Here is an 18,543-nt window from a genome sequence, read left to right as displayed (position 1 = left end):
CATTGTAGAGTTCCTTTATTCACTGGCTCTTCTAGTACATTAAAAATTAAATTTGATTTACAAAAGGCATTCAGTTTGCCTGCAACTTTTCAGGGACATATGCAGAGATTTTAAATCTCTTTTAATCACAGAATCCTTTGAGAATTGATTACATCTGATTCTATTCTCCCAAAAAGGAGCATGGTTGAAAATATTTGCATATAATTTTTGGAGGGGGGGCGGTCCATGGATCCTAAGTTAAGAATCCCTGGCATAAAGCCAAAACAAGAACAAAGCCAGTGAAAATGGAATATGCCAAGGACATTGGAGACATTTTTGAAATTGGACCTCGAAACACCTGGCCCTTTCCAGGATGAGAGAAACAGAGAACTAACATATATTGAAGGCATCCTCCATGGCAGACACTGTGATATGCATTTTATATGTGTTATGTTGTTCTTCCCTTTCCAAATCTAAACAAGACAGGTATTATTTCTGATGAGAAAACTGAAGTTCAGATAATAAGCAATTCTCCGAAGTCGCATCGCTAGTAAATACCAGAAACAAAATTTGAACTGGGGTCTGACTCTAAAGCTACTATGCCATGATAAAAAGCCCTAAATTCCTTCACATCTCTTTCCAAGCTCCCAAATCTTGTGAAAGAAAAGATGACAAAAATGCAGATTTCTCTTCCTTAGTGAACTTCTTACAAGGGAACTCCCTAAACCAGCTTCACGTTGACAGCCAATTCTTCCCTCTCCTGTGTTCTGTGCTGCCTCATTGGAGCTGGGCTGACTTGCAGGAGTGCTGTTGAGAAGGGGTAGGGTCCGCGGAGAGCTGAGGGATGTGGCATTCTCTTGGCTGGCCCTGACTCAAAAGTTCTGATCCCCTACGTGCCCCAGTAAAGGTTTCAGCTGACATCTGTGTAAAAGAGTTGTCAGCTGAGGAGCAGAGAAGCGGCCTGTCAGACTCAGAATGTCCCACTTGCCAAGTCTCACATGAGAAAAGTGAAGACAGGCCCCATTTGGAAAAGAAGAGGTGCTCTGCAAGAGATTTATTACATAAGGGTCATGTTGCAAAACATATGCTGTGCTCAGTAGACGCAACTCCTCCTTGATTCATTCACATTTCACAAGATAGCTAATTAATCTCTTTAAAACAGAGGGAATGGGTGGCAGAATAAATGAAAGACCTTATATGAAGGGCAAAACAATCTGAGTCTTATTGGAATCCTGTCTTGGTCCTATAAGCTAATATTGAACTTTCTTCATAAACAACCTGATCCAGTACTATGCAGAAATCACTGAGGTTTGCACACTTACAGACTTCATATATCAAGGTGAGGTCTGTATCCTCATGTTCTAACCTGTCAAATTAGAACATTCTTGGTGGGTTGGAAATAACACTCACAAATCCATTTTTGGTTTCAAGTCATTTTAAGAGATGCTATCTTATCACCTCAGACTTCACAATGTGTCCTAGAAAATCATGCTGTTTTCGCAGTGATATTAGAGGCACAGTGAGATGTGGTATTTGATTTAGATTTTCCTTATAATTTCCCACATGATATAGAACTGCTTCATGAAATCACTTGCTGCTATGCATTTCAGACCTTTATGTGGCAGTAATGAGAAACAACAACTACACTTGAAAATGTTCAGGAGTGAAGCATGCATATTTACAAGTAGCTGACATCTGATATGTAATTTTTCTTATATGCTATGTATGGTGCAAGAGATTTTCCTGTAGTGTAAAGGAGGTACCTTCTTCTTATATCAGCGAGGCAGCATAGCGTAGTGGTTTAAGTGTCAACTCTAGAGCCAGACTATGTGGGTTTGAGTCCCAGCTGTACTGCTTATCTGCTTTGTGACCTTGAGCAACACACTTAAACTTTGTATGCCTTGTTTTCTCATCTAGAAAATGTAGATAATAGCAAGTTCCTCCCTTACTGAGTTAATTTGAAGATCGGGTGAAATTAATATATGCATAATGTACTTAAAACAGTGTTGCATATAATGCGTTATCTGTGTTAGCCATTGTCATGCAAATGTGTAAATATGACCAATAAATTGTACTTTAAGTGTTAAAGGGGTCAGAAAATAAGTTAGCTTATCCTTAGTTTAGGATAAGGCTTTACGCCAAGTTTATTCTTATCCCTGTCTTGAGAAAGCTCTAACTAGGACGGCTACCATTCTTCTCTCTTATAGCAAGTGCGCATAGCAATCAGTGGGTCCCCTAGTATCTGTGGACTGAGGATCCTTGTGTACCAATAAATGGAAACATGCACCAAATATTTGGTAGATACACATACCCAATGTATTCTTGCCAAATGCATGTCAGCCCTACTGTATAATGAAATACAGGCAGACCTCGTTTTATTACACTTGGCTTTATTGTGCTTCACAGATATTGCGTTTTTCACAAATTGAAGGTTTGTGTCGATGCCGTTTTTCCAACAGCATTTGCTTACTTTGTGTCTCTGTGTCACATATTGGTACTTCTCACAGTATTTCAAACTTTTTCACTATTATTATATTTGTTATGATGATCTGTAATCAGTGATCTTTGATGTTACCACTGTGACTCATTGAAAGACCCAGGTGATGGTTAGCATTGTTTTGGAATAAAGTATTTTTAATTAAGGTATATACACTTTTTTTAGACATAACTCTATTGCATACTTAATAGACTACAGTATAGTATAAACATAACTTTTATATGCATTGGGAAACCAAAAAATTCGCTTTATTGAGATATTTGCTTTACTGTGGTAGTCTGGAACTGAACCTGCAATATCTCTGACGTATGCCTGTCCCTTTATTTTAAATGTTACTGACTTCATAATAGCATTGCATATAATACTATGCATATACACTCAATGAATACTAAGGAAAAAGTGTGGTAATAATATGTGAGGAGTCCTTCAAACCATTTGGTGCTTAAAAAGTGTCTTCATATTGAATACTTGAAAAGGCTGGAGAAGTGTTGTCATTTATTCATTTAAGATATGTATTGAATGCCTGCCACAGGCCTGGCACTGTTCTAGAAGCTGGGAATACAGCACCTAGAATATAGTTGTTGTTCTCATGGAGATTATATTCTAGTGAGAGACAATGAACCAGTACACAAATAAGATGAGATAATTTTAGAGACATAAGTGGATGGAGTGAATAAAACAGAACAATGGAATAGAAGGAAGGCCTTGCTGAAGTCCTCAATGGTGTCTCTACTGCGCTGAGACACAACTGAATTGGGGGAAGAGAGTTCCACACTGAGAGAACAGCAAAGGCAAAAGCCTTGAGATAAGTATGAATTTGACATGTTTGGGAAAGGGAACAGAAGCTTAGATCTTGGGGGGGCAGTAAGGAGAGGTAATATAAGTTGAGGTTTTGGAAGTAAGCAGGGGCTTAATCGTGTAGTAACTGTAGGCCATGGTAAGGTGTTTGATTTTATTCAGAGTGCAGTGGGAAACGATTATGTGCTAGAGTAACATGATAAGATTTGTATTTTTAAATATTTTGCTTTGCTGTCGTGTGGAAAACCAAGTATAGGGTGCCTAAGTTGTCTCAGAAAGATCTGTTAAGAGCAATTTGCTGTAGTCTAGATAGATATTGATGGCCTGGACTAGAGTGGGGCAGTGACATACAGAGAAGCAGAAAGATTTGCAATATATGCTGGAGGTAGAAACAACAGGATTGCTAATTGGATGTAGACGGTGAGTGAAAGGAGGAACCATGGAATCGCATGCAGTCAGCTCTCCATATCCCCGGGTTCCCCATCTGCGGACTCAACCAACCACTGCTCAAAAATATTCTAAAAACAAAATTCCTGAAAATTCCCAAAAGCAAAACTTGAATTTGTTGTGAGCTGGCAACTATTTACATAGCATTTACATTGTATTAGGTATTATAGGTAATCTAGAGTTGATTTGAAGTTTACGGGAGGGTGTGCATAGGTTATATGAGAGTACTACACCATTTTATAAAGGGGATTTGAGCACCCATGGGTTTTGATAGCAACGCAGGTGTTCTGGAACCAATCCCTGACAGATACCAAGGGACAACGGTATTTTCAGGTCTTACTAATGTCCTGTCTTCACAATGAAACTGTCTCCAGCCATTCTAGCCCCCGTTTGTCTCTCCTTTTGGTACCACAGGTTTTTTTTGAGCTCATAATCAGCTCCAGGTGCTTAGGACACATTAGTGAACAAAACAAAGATCCCTGCCCTTGTGGAAGTTATATTCTCTTCTGTACTACTTCTCCATCAGTGCCTGTAATTCACACTAAATTTTATGAGTCTTTGCATTAGTCTCTAATTATTTCAGATACATTATTTTTGTTCTCCAAATAGACGGTCAGCTTCTTAAGGACCAGGGACCCCGGTAATGTCTAGCTTAATGCTGGCGGTTGCAAAAAGGAAGAGTGAAAATGTGTCTTTTTCATAGATAACTTCTTGTATATAGGGTTGCCTACTTTAAATAAGTAAATTTGTGAAAATCTAAAATTGCAATTCAGATAATTGGAAAGCCAATCATTTTTCCTTTAGAAAGGGATATTTACTCACTCAAGAGTTAATTTAAAATAACGGATTCCCCTAATGAATGTAATTAAAAGTTTGTTAACAGGTCATTATGTATTTGTCAGGGATACAGTAAAGGAACTGAAGTTAGAGTATCAGGGGCCACAGTCAATTTTAAATTATGCAAAATGAAGACAAAGAAGCTGAAATTTAGAGTTCTAAGTAAAAAAGAAAATACGTTCTGATATCTAAAAATTCAAACATATAGACAGCTTTACAGAGAACTTCCATTTTCTAAATTTAGAGTTCATAATTGACAATTATAAATTGTTTCTTTAACCAGATCACGTTCATGCTGGCAATGAAAGGTAATCATTTGAATACACAAGAAAATTGGCTTTTGGTTATAGCTTTCTAAGTGTGTCTTAAAATATAAAGAAGAAAACAAAATTCATGGTTTTCTGTTTTGCAAGGAAGACTGAGCATCTTCATAAACACTCACAGGATATTGACTCCTTTTCAAGACTCCTTACAATAATGTTGGCATTGAAGTGCTATTGCTAGTGTAATGTTCTGTCTAACACATCTGTGGGTTAATTAAGCTTTTGAGGACTATCCCAGGAATCCAGTGACCATTTATAACTTTGTTTCTAGGCAAAATGCTTCTGAATTCTAGAATACTAACTTTAAACCCAAGGTTAGGAACACACCCCAATTATTAGGGATCCTCTTAAGCTTGTTTCTGTAATTCTCATAATCCATTTACTCTTTGAAGACCATCATAAATATCAATGGGAAAGAAAACCTTTAATCAGGTGGTATACAGCAGCACAGTTCTTATAATGAGAATGCATTGATAGATGTTCCCTCTACCTCATTCATTCATTCAACACATTTATTGAGTGCTTCTCTGGGCAAGGAACTAGGCAAACAGCAATAAATCAATTCTGGTCTCTAACCCAGAAGAGCTTACAGCTCCTTGGGGAAGAAGACACATATACAATAGAATGTCTTAAGTACCATTAGGGAGGTATAAATGAAATGTATTGCAGATTCAGAGAAGAGAAAGATGCTTTCTTCTGATGGAAGTGGGAAGACTCCCTGGAACAGATAGCATTTAAAATGCCACTTGAAAATGGAGAGAATTTGAAAGGGGACAGTCAAAGAAGGGCATCCTGGGAAACATGAAAGCGTAAACAAAGTGATAGAACTAAGAAAGTGTGTATGTACAAGAACAGGTCAGTGCTTCATGCAGTGAACATTTCTAGAGCAATTGCTAGGTGTAAGGTACTGCCTAAGGAGCCAGGGACAGAAAAAAAACTAAGACTTGGTTTTTGCCCTTGAAGAATAATTCAGTTTAACATATCTTAGAAAGTGTGAGTAAGGAAATGGTTTTCAGTTAAGTTTGAGGATGATGATGAATGCTGAACTGAGGTGTTGGAATTGTATTCCGTGAAAGGCTTTGGTGATGATAATAATAATGCTTATTATTCACTAAGTCCTTCTATGTTCTTTGCACTTTGAAAATTTATGTGGATTAGTTCCTTCTGGTCTCCTCATGAGATATGAGTACTGTTTTGTTCCTACCTGTCAGCTGAGAAAACTGGGGCTTAGCAAGTCAATTAATTCCTTTAATGTTGCCCAGCTGGTAAGTAGCAGAGTAGGGATTTGAACAGGTGTATTGGATTTCAGAGCCCATAACTCACTAAGGGGAGCCATGGAAGACATTTGAATAGAAAAATGATTGACTTGAGCTATCCTTCTTAAGAAATCAGTTGACTACGGTGGGAATACAATGGTTGAAGGATTATGCTAGTGAACAGCTAATGAGAACCTAAATGGAGGTAATGGGTAATGGGTATAAAAAGGGGAAGGAGGTGAGAGAGGTCATAAAGATAACTAACTTGATTCAGGATCAGGGAAGAGGAAAAAGTCAAATACAGCTTCAAGTTTTAGACTCTGTGGTGCCTGGAAGACTCATGGTGCCAGGCAGTGAAATAAAGACCACCAAAGGAGGAGCATCTCTTGGGGAGGTAGCAGGGGTCTGGAATGACTAGTGTAATTTTGTACAAGTTGAAGTTGAGGTGCCAATGGGATACAGGTGTGAAGGGTCCAGCAGGTGGTTGGAAATAACAAAAGAGCTTAGAAAAGAGGTGTTTCAGATATGGGATCATATTTTACCAATGGCACAGGGGTCAAGGAAGACTGATAAAGGACCTCAAAATCATAATTTTATTAGGCTGGAGAAATCAGAAGCCAAATCATAGGATTTGTGAAGTGAAGGGATAGTAAAAAGAAAAAAAAATAAAAGTGAAAAAGGAAGTGTAGGCTGCTCTAAAAGGAATTAAAAGTTAAGGGAAAAGAGAGTAGTTGGTAGACTAAGAGGCTAATAGGAATGAGGAAAGTCTTCTTTGTTTTCCTTAAGAATGGAATGACTAAAGATGGTGACTGATGGACTAAGATCTTGGAATTGGTGGGGCTGCATTAACTCAAGGGCACATGTGATAGGTTAGCCAGATGAGGGATGCCTGGTGCCTCCTTCAGATTCATCCAGACTCTTCCAATCCTTTAGCTCACCACTCAGATGCCACCCCTCTGCTAATAAGCCTTTGTCTCTCCCATAGTTTTTCCCATAGAGGCTTAAATGTTCCTTATCCCTTTCTCCTATTGCTCTTAGTACATACATACATGGACCAGTGGTTCTCAAACATCAGAGTGCTTCAGATCACCTGGAGGGCTGGTTAAAACACAGATTGCTGGGTCCCACCCCCAGAGCTTGTGATTCTGTAGGTCTGGGATGGAGTCTGGGAATTTGCTTTGCTAACAAGCTCTTGGGTGATGCAGGTGCTGCTGGTCTGGGGACCACACTTTGTATACTACTGAACTAAACTAAGGACCTATGAGAGGCACAAATCAAGGATTTGGGAGCTTTATGATGAACTAGTGTGCCAGACCTGGAAATGTTCTAGAAAAAGACTCCAGGAATCAGGCATGATTTAAGTGCAAGCAAAAAAGAATGGAATATTTTGCCTAGCTCTGTGAAAGAAAAATACTTCAAAGGAAGCATCAACATAATCCCTACTGAGCAAAGAGTTTTCTTTGGAGAGGTCTATCGTAGGTATAGATTTTTAAAAATAAAATTAAAAATAAAGTGAAAACCACGGCAGTGACTATAATTTCATTTTAATCATGAAGAACTAAGTATTACATGAGCAAGAAGTACACAATTATTATTTGGGGGAAAATAAGTATAGAGCGCCCATACTGTGTTCCATTTAGAGTCCTTTGTTGTTATTATTCATAACAACTGAGGCCTAGAGATATGTGTCATTTCTAAGAGCAGGTTTTATAATTACTATTTTGATTGCCACATCTAATTATTCCCTTAGGTTTACCTGCCCCTGATAGTTACCATGCAAATCTGACTTAAGTAGATATACCAAATCTCTGAATTTGAGTGGGTGTAATTTGTTCTGTACATCATCACTAAGGTGTTGGCCATGGTTGACAAATATGCTAAAAGTTGCACAACCAAAGTGCAAAATCCTTCCCGACATTTGCAAACATCAGTCATTTTAAGTTTCATTCAGTCAAATGCCCACTAAGCTAATGCAACAGTGTCAGTGACAATCAGCTTAGAAGAAGCAAAGCAACCATTTGGTCATAGCCACACTGTGTAACCTGGATATATCAGAAGCCTTATTCTGATCATATGGTCAGAGGCCACTAGATGGAGAGTGAAATTAGTTAGGCATAGGAATAAGTGTATCATTTTAGTTCCAAGCCTACATAACTGCTAATTTCACCATGGTAATTCTCCCATATAACTGAAATTAGATTTTTGAGTTGAAATGCATAAACATCCCTATTAATGTTACCAACATCAAATTATCTGCATTACATGTTGTGAATCTTTATTTAAAACCTAAAACTCCACAGAAAAGAAAACAAATTCTCTAGGTCTAATGGTATGCAAATAAATTACTTGGGACTAGCAGAATATAAATAAAGTTCATATTTTGAGAACATATTCCTTTTTTAAATAAAAACCAATTTCAAAATAAAGATTTCGTGGCCCACCTAGAAGAGAAAAAAACAATCCCCTTAAGTCTGAGTGTTACTAAAAATTCCAAACTGTTATAATAAGTGCATATTCTGAGAGAATTAAATTGCTTTGTTGGAAAGTAGAGGTGGGTGTCAGATTATTTGATTTCATTTTTACCATGGCAAAGTGGTAGTTACTGAGTAGCTGGGAAATACTCAGAAAAATTACATGAAAGAAAGTAACTTGTCAGTCTTTTAGGATATATTTGGTTCAGTGTCGTCAGAAGGTAGTCTGCCCTCTCCCTGGAATCAAGTTGCAAACGCTATCCTCAGTAGTAATTAGAGCTAAGCGGCAATTACAGAACGTATGATTTGTTCAGACGCACTGCCTGTCGGCTGTTTCCTAGCACCACATTTCACAGGAGCACCAGGTTGAAATGATGGAATTATTTATCTCTCAATGTACTGCCTCGTACAGTGTTCAAATGCAGAAGTGAACGTGGATTGTAATCTTAAAAACCAAGGTAAGCATTGCTGGCCGATCAGCTTTTACACCTCAGGGAACTCTTTCATGAAGTATATGACAAAAATGTAAAACAGTTAAAATCAATTTTAGAAAAGGGAAAAAGTATCTGAGTTAGAGCAAATAGAATTTTGCTAATTTCGTGACTCCCCTGCCCAAGATCATCTTGGTTTTTCTAACTTGTTTTTATTTAAATTGTAGTACTGGGTCACTTTGCTAAGTATAATAAAGATGTGACAGATTTCCCACATTTCCTTTGTCTTTATGAAGTATAGTTCCTTTTTCTTTTGATGTTTGTCTCACATTTTTACTAGGTAAAAATAAGATTTATGTTTAATCCAAGTATGTTAGAACCCTCTCTCTCTTTTCTATTCTCTTCAGGAAGTATATTTAAGCGGATGATTGTACATGCTCAAGAATTCACATTCAGACTGACAGAACAGTGGCCGGTAGCCTGTAATAAAACTGAGTGACATGGGTGATTTATACTCTTGTCACATGATTTTTATGATAGGCACATTTCAAGCTTTTAATGTTCCATCTAGTTCAAATCAAAACTCAATGGCTTCATGTTTATTTAGACCTTTGGGCATAGAAATCTCTCTGGAAACCAGGTAAGTTTAGCTCCTCGAGAGGGAGTATTGTCTGTCATGAGGATAGATGTATTTTGTATGTATACAATAGATATTTGTAAGATTATTTTTATTTTAATATTATCACTTCAGTTCTCCCCGCCTAAAAAATCCTTTTTCTTTCAATTTTGCCATTTTTAAACGTGAATAAATATTACTGTTAGAAACTTAGAAACTCTTGGAAGTAGGAAGATGTTTTTATCTAATTGTCCCCAGTGAGATTTCAGGTGGTTTGGGAAATACTGAAAAAGCATCAGCTTCTTTCATTCTACCTCATTTGTGGATTAGGGGTGTAAACACTCAGGGTTCAGTAGACTCTTGCAAAAAATGAGTGCATTAAGGCCAGTGTGCATTAATGTTTCCAAGGTCCTAGAGACCCTGTACTGTGGGACCTCTTAGCAGACACTGTTGCTCAGTGTCGTTACCCCTATTAGGCTATAGTACCTGATTCTGGAAGAAATTTTTTTCTAGCCCTGGGTCCATAATTGGCTTCATTTTGTATATTTGCTTTGTCATGGAATTATTTATCCCTGAGCATCGTTTTTTCATCAGCAAAACATGGGATGATCGTAAGCCATGTAACAGTTTGGAAGTCTACTTAATATACGTAAAATCACCTTGTGCTCCTCAATGAAAAGTTATAGTATTTGTATAACCCAGGGCACTGATGATGAATTTCTATAAAAATATACCATGAAATTCTATGGTGGATTTAAGTTCTTAACTTGCCCCATTCTGTCATGCGGGTGGCAGGCACTATCATGTAAGCACATGTGAAACAATCCTCAGTTGTTGCAACTGACCTGACGGCTTGAGACATAACTGGAGATATGGCCTTAATTTAATTGTGTTTTCTTGTTATGGGGACACACTCATCCTGATATTAGCAAAATCTTGCTATTAATCTTCTGATTTATAGAAGCAAATATTGAAAATGAAATTAATACAATATAGCTGCAAAACAAGGCAAATGACAAATTTTAAGAGTGCTTTCTAGTTCCCCAGCAGTATTGTGGTGAGAGACAGAGACGAAGAGATGAGCGAGACAGACAGGCACATACGCATACAGAGGCTGTGACAGAAAATGCCAGAGACATCAGAGAGCTAAGAGAGATGAGAGAGGCAGAAAAGAGAAACAGGTGGGATGCAGGAGACTAGGGACACAGAGCGGGATAAGAGAGAGAGAGAGGAAGTGGGTGTTAGAGAAAAAAAGAGACGCAAGTCAATCAGAGTTTGAAAATAGAGATTGTGCAATTTGAGAACTTTGGATTCTTTTTGCATTTTCTTTAACTGAAATTTCAACACACTTTGTCATATTAAATGCGTTGAGCACCAGGTCCACTTTTATGAATGTTTGCTTTCCATTTGTGTCCTTTAAAGCAAAGGGAGTTTAAAAGGCTGTTTGGAGTTCAGAAGAGACCAAGAGTGAAAACAAATGTTCTTCTAAAAGAAAATATTTCCATTCCTTTGTTGCCTTAGAAAGCAAATCATTGAAAAGGAAAATGATGAGTGCTGTGATTAAATTCTCTACTTTCCATGCGGCTCCTTATTAAAAAATCATTATGTCTTTGACTTTTGCTGTTCACAGGGGGAGTGAGAAGGAGTCATTTGGGAAGCCAAAAAGAAATTCCAAAGAATAAAAACATTATAAAGGTACAAGAATAAACATGATACACAGGGACAGGCACAATCATTTATGATGAATCACTTCCAATGCAGAAGATCCTTGGGCATTGACCAGAGGGCCTTATCTGATGCTGTTTTGCATATCACTAGCGCCCCAGAAGCTGCCTGCATGACTGAAGCAAGTAGCATCCATTTCTAGGATGTCAGGACAGTGGCAGAGTTCCAAGAAACCAGGCCAGGGATTGGCCATTCTGTTTAATACCCACTAAAGACCCTTTGGAGTGCAAGCATCCCCGCGTCACAAGACTCTCCGTGTTTCTCAGGATAAGGGTGTCTCCCAGTTGCCCAGCTCCTTTGTTTGAAGGACTTAGATGCCCTGCTTAATTAGGTTGTTCCTACTGATACAGTTTTTGCTCTGGTTTACTTCATTCTATACAGATTTCTGCCAAACAACTGAAGATGAAAAAGAAGAAAATCATTTTAGGAGTGAGGTGGTAGGAAATTCCAAATAAGGCATTGGTGCCAATTCTAGTCCACTTGGCAAAATTCAGCCAAACTTACACCACTCTTCCTTTCCTCTCCAAATCCGCCTCATCCTTTTCCCCATTCTAACCCCACTGTCTCCCCATTACCCACAATTTCAGCTCACCCTATCCCTCGCATGGCCAGATTCGTCACCCCATACCAGGTTTCCACAGGGATGGAATGGTGGCTTTCATGCTGCTTACACAGCAGCCCTGGCTGCCAGGTGGGAGCCATCTCTACTGCTCCTGGATAAAAATGGCTTCTTGGCTGATAGAGGACCAAGAGTGGCCTCATCTATGACAGTCACTATGTAATCATTATAATACTCCACTAGGATTTTTTCTGAATTCTCTATGGTGCGTTATAATTATGGTGGTCATGAGATAGGCATGCAAAAAGGGAAAAGGATTTTAACACAGTTTTTACTCTTCTCTTTATTCCCATTTTGTGTTTTCTAGGTGCCTATTACTTTTTTTTAAAATTTTTTTAACATGGGCAACAGCTTTTGAATAGCTTTGAAATGTCTGGTTAATATTTAAGCTAAGGAAACCTCTTTTCTCTACCAAGGTGGGAGTAGAGAACACTGGCAGAGCAAATATTAACTTTGTTTCTTTAAATTGGGGGAGTTTCTGGGAGAAAAATATCTTTTTAAAAGGACCATTAAGTAAACCAGTATTCTTCTTTTCTTTCCCCATCTTTGGTTCTTAAATGTAAACAGCCTAGGCACTGAATGCAAAACTGAAATTCTCTGAAACTAGGGGGCAAAACATTTGGTGTCCCGGAGCTAGAATTTATAGCAGCAGCTGGGTGTGCTGACCTCCTGAGTTGTGTACAGCCCCTGCAGTCTGGCCCTTCCTGTGAGCTGTCCCCGTAAGGCCCTGCTTCTTCGATCTGTTCCAGTAGAAGGTCAGTTGCCATTGCTTGGAAAAATGTGTCTTTTCAGATAGCATTTTTGTTGCTGTTCTGATAGAACTTTGGTATGAAAGCCACCAACAGAAATGTGTGTACCTCCTCCTGTGAAGCTATTTGAATTAGTTATATTGATCCAAACAGTATGGTTGAAAGCATAGTTTGAATGAATTTTGGTTCTCTCTTTTTCTCCCCATTGGGAATACTAAAATAATTATTTAAAATTAGGTGTTGTAATCAATCAGCTGCTGCTCTTTAAAAGGGAAAGAATGTTGGCTCTTGGCCACATGAGATTTTCTCTTTCATTTAATTTCTTCCAGTATTCATATTAATAAAACCGTTAAAATTAAAATCTCATTTAAAAATGAGTACTTCTAAATTTCAGTCTATATACAAAAGGGAAACAGACTAAATACTAATCTACTTAAATTTTTAAAGAAGATAAAGACTTCAATATATGATCCTTGTACATCTTTGATTATACAGACAAGTATTTGAAATAGTGTCTCTGGGCAATGAGCTCTAAATTTGGTTCCTACCATCAGTCAGGTATCATGCTGGATTAAGTTCTCCTAACCCCATTTTTTCTCATATAAGATGAAGGGTGAATTCCTAAATTATTTTACTGCTAAAATTTTATGAACTATAGTTCCTCTAGAAATATTCAGCAGTTTGAGAAACATAGTTGTCTTTCCTAGGAAAGTCTGTAGTTTTAGGAAGGTTTCTAAAACAAGTCATACTGCCATTATGTCCCTAGCATGCTGTAAAGGGAGAGCAAAGAGTTCCTCTGAAACCAAAAGAGGCGTCAGATTTCAAGAAAGCATCTTGACGCCATAGACAGGAGTCACTGGGCAAATGTAGCTCAGGACCATCTCCCTACGTCTTTTTGCCAGAAAATTTCGTCAGGCTCCTGACCTCCCAATCCAGTCTCGACCTCAGACAATTTTAGTAAAGCCCTGTCTGGAGATAATTTTGGCTTCTCTAAAGACTTAGTAATTTAGGAACTAAGCACATGACATTCCCTTTTGATAAGTTAGGTGTATTAAAAACTATTTCAAAAAACTTGACAAAGCATTTGTCAGAACTCTGTTTTCTCTTCTTTGAGTTTCCTTCTTTTCACGGTCCTGCTTAATAATACTGGGTTACAAGTGAAGAAAACTGTAACAGAGAAAAAATTATTTAAATTCAGCTTAAAGAAGACAATTGGTTCTTAAGACTTTTTTGTGAACCAATTCTCTTCTTTACTTAAATTCTGAAATTCTCAGATTTTTCAATGCTGCTTTAAAAAAGGATTGCAGCTAATGAAGTATGTCACATGTTTAATCAAACTGTATTTTGTACTCTATAGTAAATAAATCTTACCCATTTTTTCAACATTTAAATATAAGAAACAGTGCATGGACAAAATATTCAGATGTAAATGAACCACCACTGGGCTATATGTATTCTATTGCTACACATCCAAAAAGTCATTCATTGCATCTTAGTGAAAGATTCATCAATTTGTGTAAAAGCTGGCATATTACCACTAACCCAAAGGACATTGCGGCTTAAATCAGGATGTGGCTTCACTGCTGCTTTTGATGTAGCACTTCATTATTGCTTATAAACTTCAGGGTGGTACTCAGAAGAATTTATTTTTAAAGTCAACATTCTGCCAGAATGCTGCTGCTGTTGGAGCACTTTGGAGGGAACCCTGAACTGCCCCAAGGGAGATTCAGGCACAAAACTGCTAATTGTTAAGATTTTACAGACTCAGAGTTCTAGATATACTTTTTTCTCTTTGGCATCCCTGGATTCTGTGTCAGTCTCCTCTAGCCACTTATGAAATGCAGCAAGGAAATATCAGCATTAAAGGGAACTTTTATTTTCTCACAAATCATTTTGAGCAAAATCAAGCTGGCAGTAGAAAAAACAACTTAAGAAAACATATTTATCTTAAAATTACGCAAACTTGAGAGTATTTCAAGATGTTTTTCTTGTTGAGGAATTTTGCCTCTATGTGTCAAAGTAGTTTACTAAAGTTAATAACATTAAATATATCACTGTTAAAAAATTTCTATTGAAATGTAACATACAGAAAAGTGCACATAAATGTACAGTTGAATGAATGTATACAAACATACACACCTGTGAAACTAGCACTAAGATCTAATAAAAGAACATTTCTAATATCCTAGAAGTCCCTTTCATGCTCCCTTCCAGTCACTGCACCCTAACCTCATCCTACCCTTCCTACAAAAATCGCCATAATCTTAACTAACAGCATAGATTAGTTTTGCCTGATTGTGTACTTGAAATAAATGGTATCATACAGCATGTTGATGTATGTTCCTTTATTTTAGTTATTTTTCTCAACATTACAAGGTTTATTCGTTGTTTCACGTCACCATATACCATTTTTTCTTATTGCTATATTCCATTATGTGAATGTCAAGTTGTGTGAAGATACCAGAATTATTCTTTCTATTGTTGATTAGTTAATTGGCCAATTTTCAATTTGGGGCTATTATGTATAGTATTGCTATGAACTTTCTCATACAGATCATTTCTGTTAGCTATATACTTGGAAGTAGAATTGCTGAGTCATAGAGTAAGTGTATATTCAGTTTTAGTAGACATTGCTAAATCGTTTTTCAACGTAGTTATAACAATTTACACTTCAGATAAGAGCTCTGGTTGCTCCATATCCTTGTCAGCACTTGGTAATCTCTGTCTTTCTTCATTGTAACCATTCTTGTGGGTATGTAGCAATATCTCTTAGTTTAATGCATATCCCTAATGACCAATGAAGTTAGGTGCTTTTTCATATGTTTACAGGCCATTTTAGTATCTACTTTTGTGAAGTGTCCATTCAAGTCTTTTGCCCAATTTTCCTACTGTGTTGTCTTTGTCTTACCGATCTGTAGGAGTTCTTTATCCTAGATTCATGTCCTTTGTCAAAATACGTATATTGTGAATATCATCTCATACTCTCTGGATGGCCTTTTCATTCCCTTGATCATGTCTTATCCTTACATTCGTATTCTTAATAGAGTATATTTCTCATTTTTTTCTTTTATGATTAGCACTTTTTGTTTCCCATTTAAGAAACCTTTGCTTACTCCAAGGTCACAAAGATGTTCTGCTTTTCTCTTTATTGTTTACCTTCTGATCCAGAAACACTAAGAACTCCTGAGTGCCTGAACAAGTTTTAAATTTTAAGACATTCCATATTTCTATGCTTTTTGCTTATGCAGTTCCCTTCACCATTCTCCCATACCCACCTCTCAAAATACTAACCATTCCTCAGTCTTGTCTTAAGAGATAGTTCACCTATGGAAATATTTATGAACCCAGCTCCTAACTAGATCTAATTTCTTTCTCTCTTGAACTTCCTTAAAATTTTGTTGATAATATATGACCACTGACATATCCTGCCTTTTATAAGTATTAATGGATTTAACTATTTATGCTCTCCAGGGATATGGCATAGTGTCACAGGGGTAGGAATAGTTCATAACTACAGTAACAGAAACTTAATGAACACTTGCTAGGTGTCAGGCACAGGGTTAAGTACTTTGTATAGAAAAATCTCAGTTAGTTCTCCTACCAGTCCTATAATGTAGGTCGTCGTATTTTCTCCAATTTATAGAAAAGAAAATAGAGGTGTATAGAAGTAAAATCACTTGTCTAAGGTCATACAACAAGAAAGTGGTGGACCTGAAAGTCATCTGCTTTCTCCTGAATTGGTGCTTTTAATGTGTATAAGACAGCAGCCTGAAGGACATGCCATAGTATCATGGTTATCCCAGACCTCTATGAAAATAAAAAGGATTGATTCATTCTCAAATTGAGGGTAGAAATTATATCTGCCTAGACATTCACAGTACCCATTACTAAATTAAAAGCTCCAAGAAGTTTTGCAGAAAAAAAACCATTTCAAACTTCCATGAAACCAACATTTTCTATATGTATTTGATGATAGAATCTTTTTCACGTAACAAATTTATAAATAGCCTACTTTTTGGAATGATTGCATGAGCTTTAGAGTCAAACAAACAGGAGTTTGGACCCAGACCCTACCATATATTGTGATCTTAATCTCTCCAAGCCTTACCTTTCTCAACTGTAAAATGGGAATAATAATACAAACCTCATAGAATTGTGTTATAATTTAATAAAATAAGGGACACAAATCACTTAGCACAGTACCTGGCATAGAGCAGAATCTCACTAAATGGTAGTTTTTATTTTATTATCTTCTCTTAGTAAGTAAAATAAATTCTGTCTGCTCAGTTTATACTCCCTGTAACTGTCAGCACTGTGCCTTGTACAGTTGGTCCCCCATAAGTGTTTACTGAATTAAATAATACTATTATTTGGGGAAGGTTATTTTTAGATAAATATATTCTTATAGAGCATTAAAAAAACATATATTTTAGTTATCTCAGCATCAATACTATATTAAGCTCAAATGAAAGTTTTAACGATTTCTCAGATGCAAAGGAGATCCAACATTTTAAATCTCTTAGTTTGATGGTAAAATGTTTCTGTCTACAGCTAGAGAGTGTGTGTATGTAACTAAGGTATTTTCAGATATTCAATTTGGTTACCATGACATAGTAGTAAAAAGCAGAATTAAGTAGTCAGATTGCCTGGGTTTGAATCCTGACTCCTCCTCGTACAAACTGTATGAAATTGGACTTAACCTCTTGGTGCCTCAGTTTGTCATCTATAAAACGGGGCTAGTAATAGTACCTTGTTCATTGGGTTATTATAAGTCTATTTGTATATGTACTTGTACATATACTCATTTAATATACAGAAATGAGTATATACTTAATATATAATATTAATGTATAAATGATATATGATAAAAATGATATAAATATATAATTTTATATATATAAATGAGTATATATGGATATGTTATATACTTATATATGTGTATGCATATGTAATGTGCTTAGGGTAGTGCCTGGTATATGCACTATAAAAATGTTATCTCTGTTATTATGTTGTGTGGCCTTTTCAGAAGCACAACCGTTTATCAGTCACATAAACTATTCACCTTTCTCCCACACTTCGATTCTTGTTTTTCTCACATGGCAGACTGATAAAAATGGAAATAGTGAGGGAAGGGGTGGAGGAGCTGCTGGTTGGTGACTGGTAAGAGGGAAAGTTACTCCGTATAAGGCGCAACAAACCTGGAAAAGCAATAAAAAGAGAAATCTGAGTTTAGTGGAAAATCTGAAATGCCACTCATTTTAATTTCTTTAAAGAAATCTTTGGGAGTTCTATAATCGACATTGTCTCTGCCTAATAGATTTTTATAGTATGTGAAGTTTTTTATTTCAGTACTCACTAAAGCAAACATACATAATAACGGCATTGGAAGAAACTCCTGCTGCAGGATATATTGTAGACTGTATGCACATTTGATCTCATTCTGTAAATGCTTCTCCATGCAGATTTTCTGTGACTTTGGCGTGCTCTCCTTTCTAAGAATGAGATGTTTTGTTTGTTTGTGTTTTGGTACATAAAGAAAGCCTCAAAGTTATAACCTAAGTAGACCTTCAAAGGTCTATTTCTTAGGGTCAAGACTACGGCAATCATTTCAACTGTCACCTGGTCCTCAATTGAGGTTTTATTGTGCTGGATTATGACATAATCCACTGACATAGTAAGGCACCTGTTATGTTACAGAGGCAGTTGGCTGAAATAATAGTTTTCTTTATGACCATAGTGGTGAGTTGCCCTTCACATATTGTTGGTTTCGTAGCTGTAGATGAATACAACTTGGA

The 18,543-nt window shown here is 36.9% G+C and overlaps 1 protein-coding gene across 10 annotated transcripts in view; it reads left to right on the top strand.

Annotated features, from left to right (window-relative positions):
* Window positions 1-18,543, top strand: part of ZNF385B (zinc finger protein 385B) — a 432,563-nt gene that overhangs the window by 319,469 nt on the left and 94,551 nt on the right. Inside the window, exon 1 of one of the 10 annotated variants that reach the window (XM_007190390.3) lies at window positions 8,922-9,066. The exons of 8 other annotated variants lie outside the window; for them this stretch is intronic. In XM_007190390.3, the coding sequence (XP_007190452.2) occupies window positions 9,003-9,066 (64 nt within the window). In that variant the 5' untranslated portion in view covers window positions 8,922-9,002. Of the gene's footprint in view, window positions 1-8,921; window positions 9,067-12,690; window positions 12,755-18,543 lie in introns of those variants that run through there. One more of the 10 variants, XM_028168596.2, reaches the window with a different exon arrangement.

The sequence above is a fragment of the Balaenoptera acutorostrata genome, chromosome 8 (genome assembly GCF_949987535.1).
Source record: "Balaenoptera acutorostrata chromosome 8, mBalAcu1.1, whole genome shotgun sequence".
Classification (NCBI taxonomy): Eukaryota; Metazoa; Chordata; class Mammalia; order Artiodactyla; family Balaenopteridae; genus Balaenoptera; species Balaenoptera acutorostrata.
The sequence above is the reverse complement of the archived record's forward strand: the minus strand, read 5'-3'. Positions and strand labels throughout refer to the sequence as shown.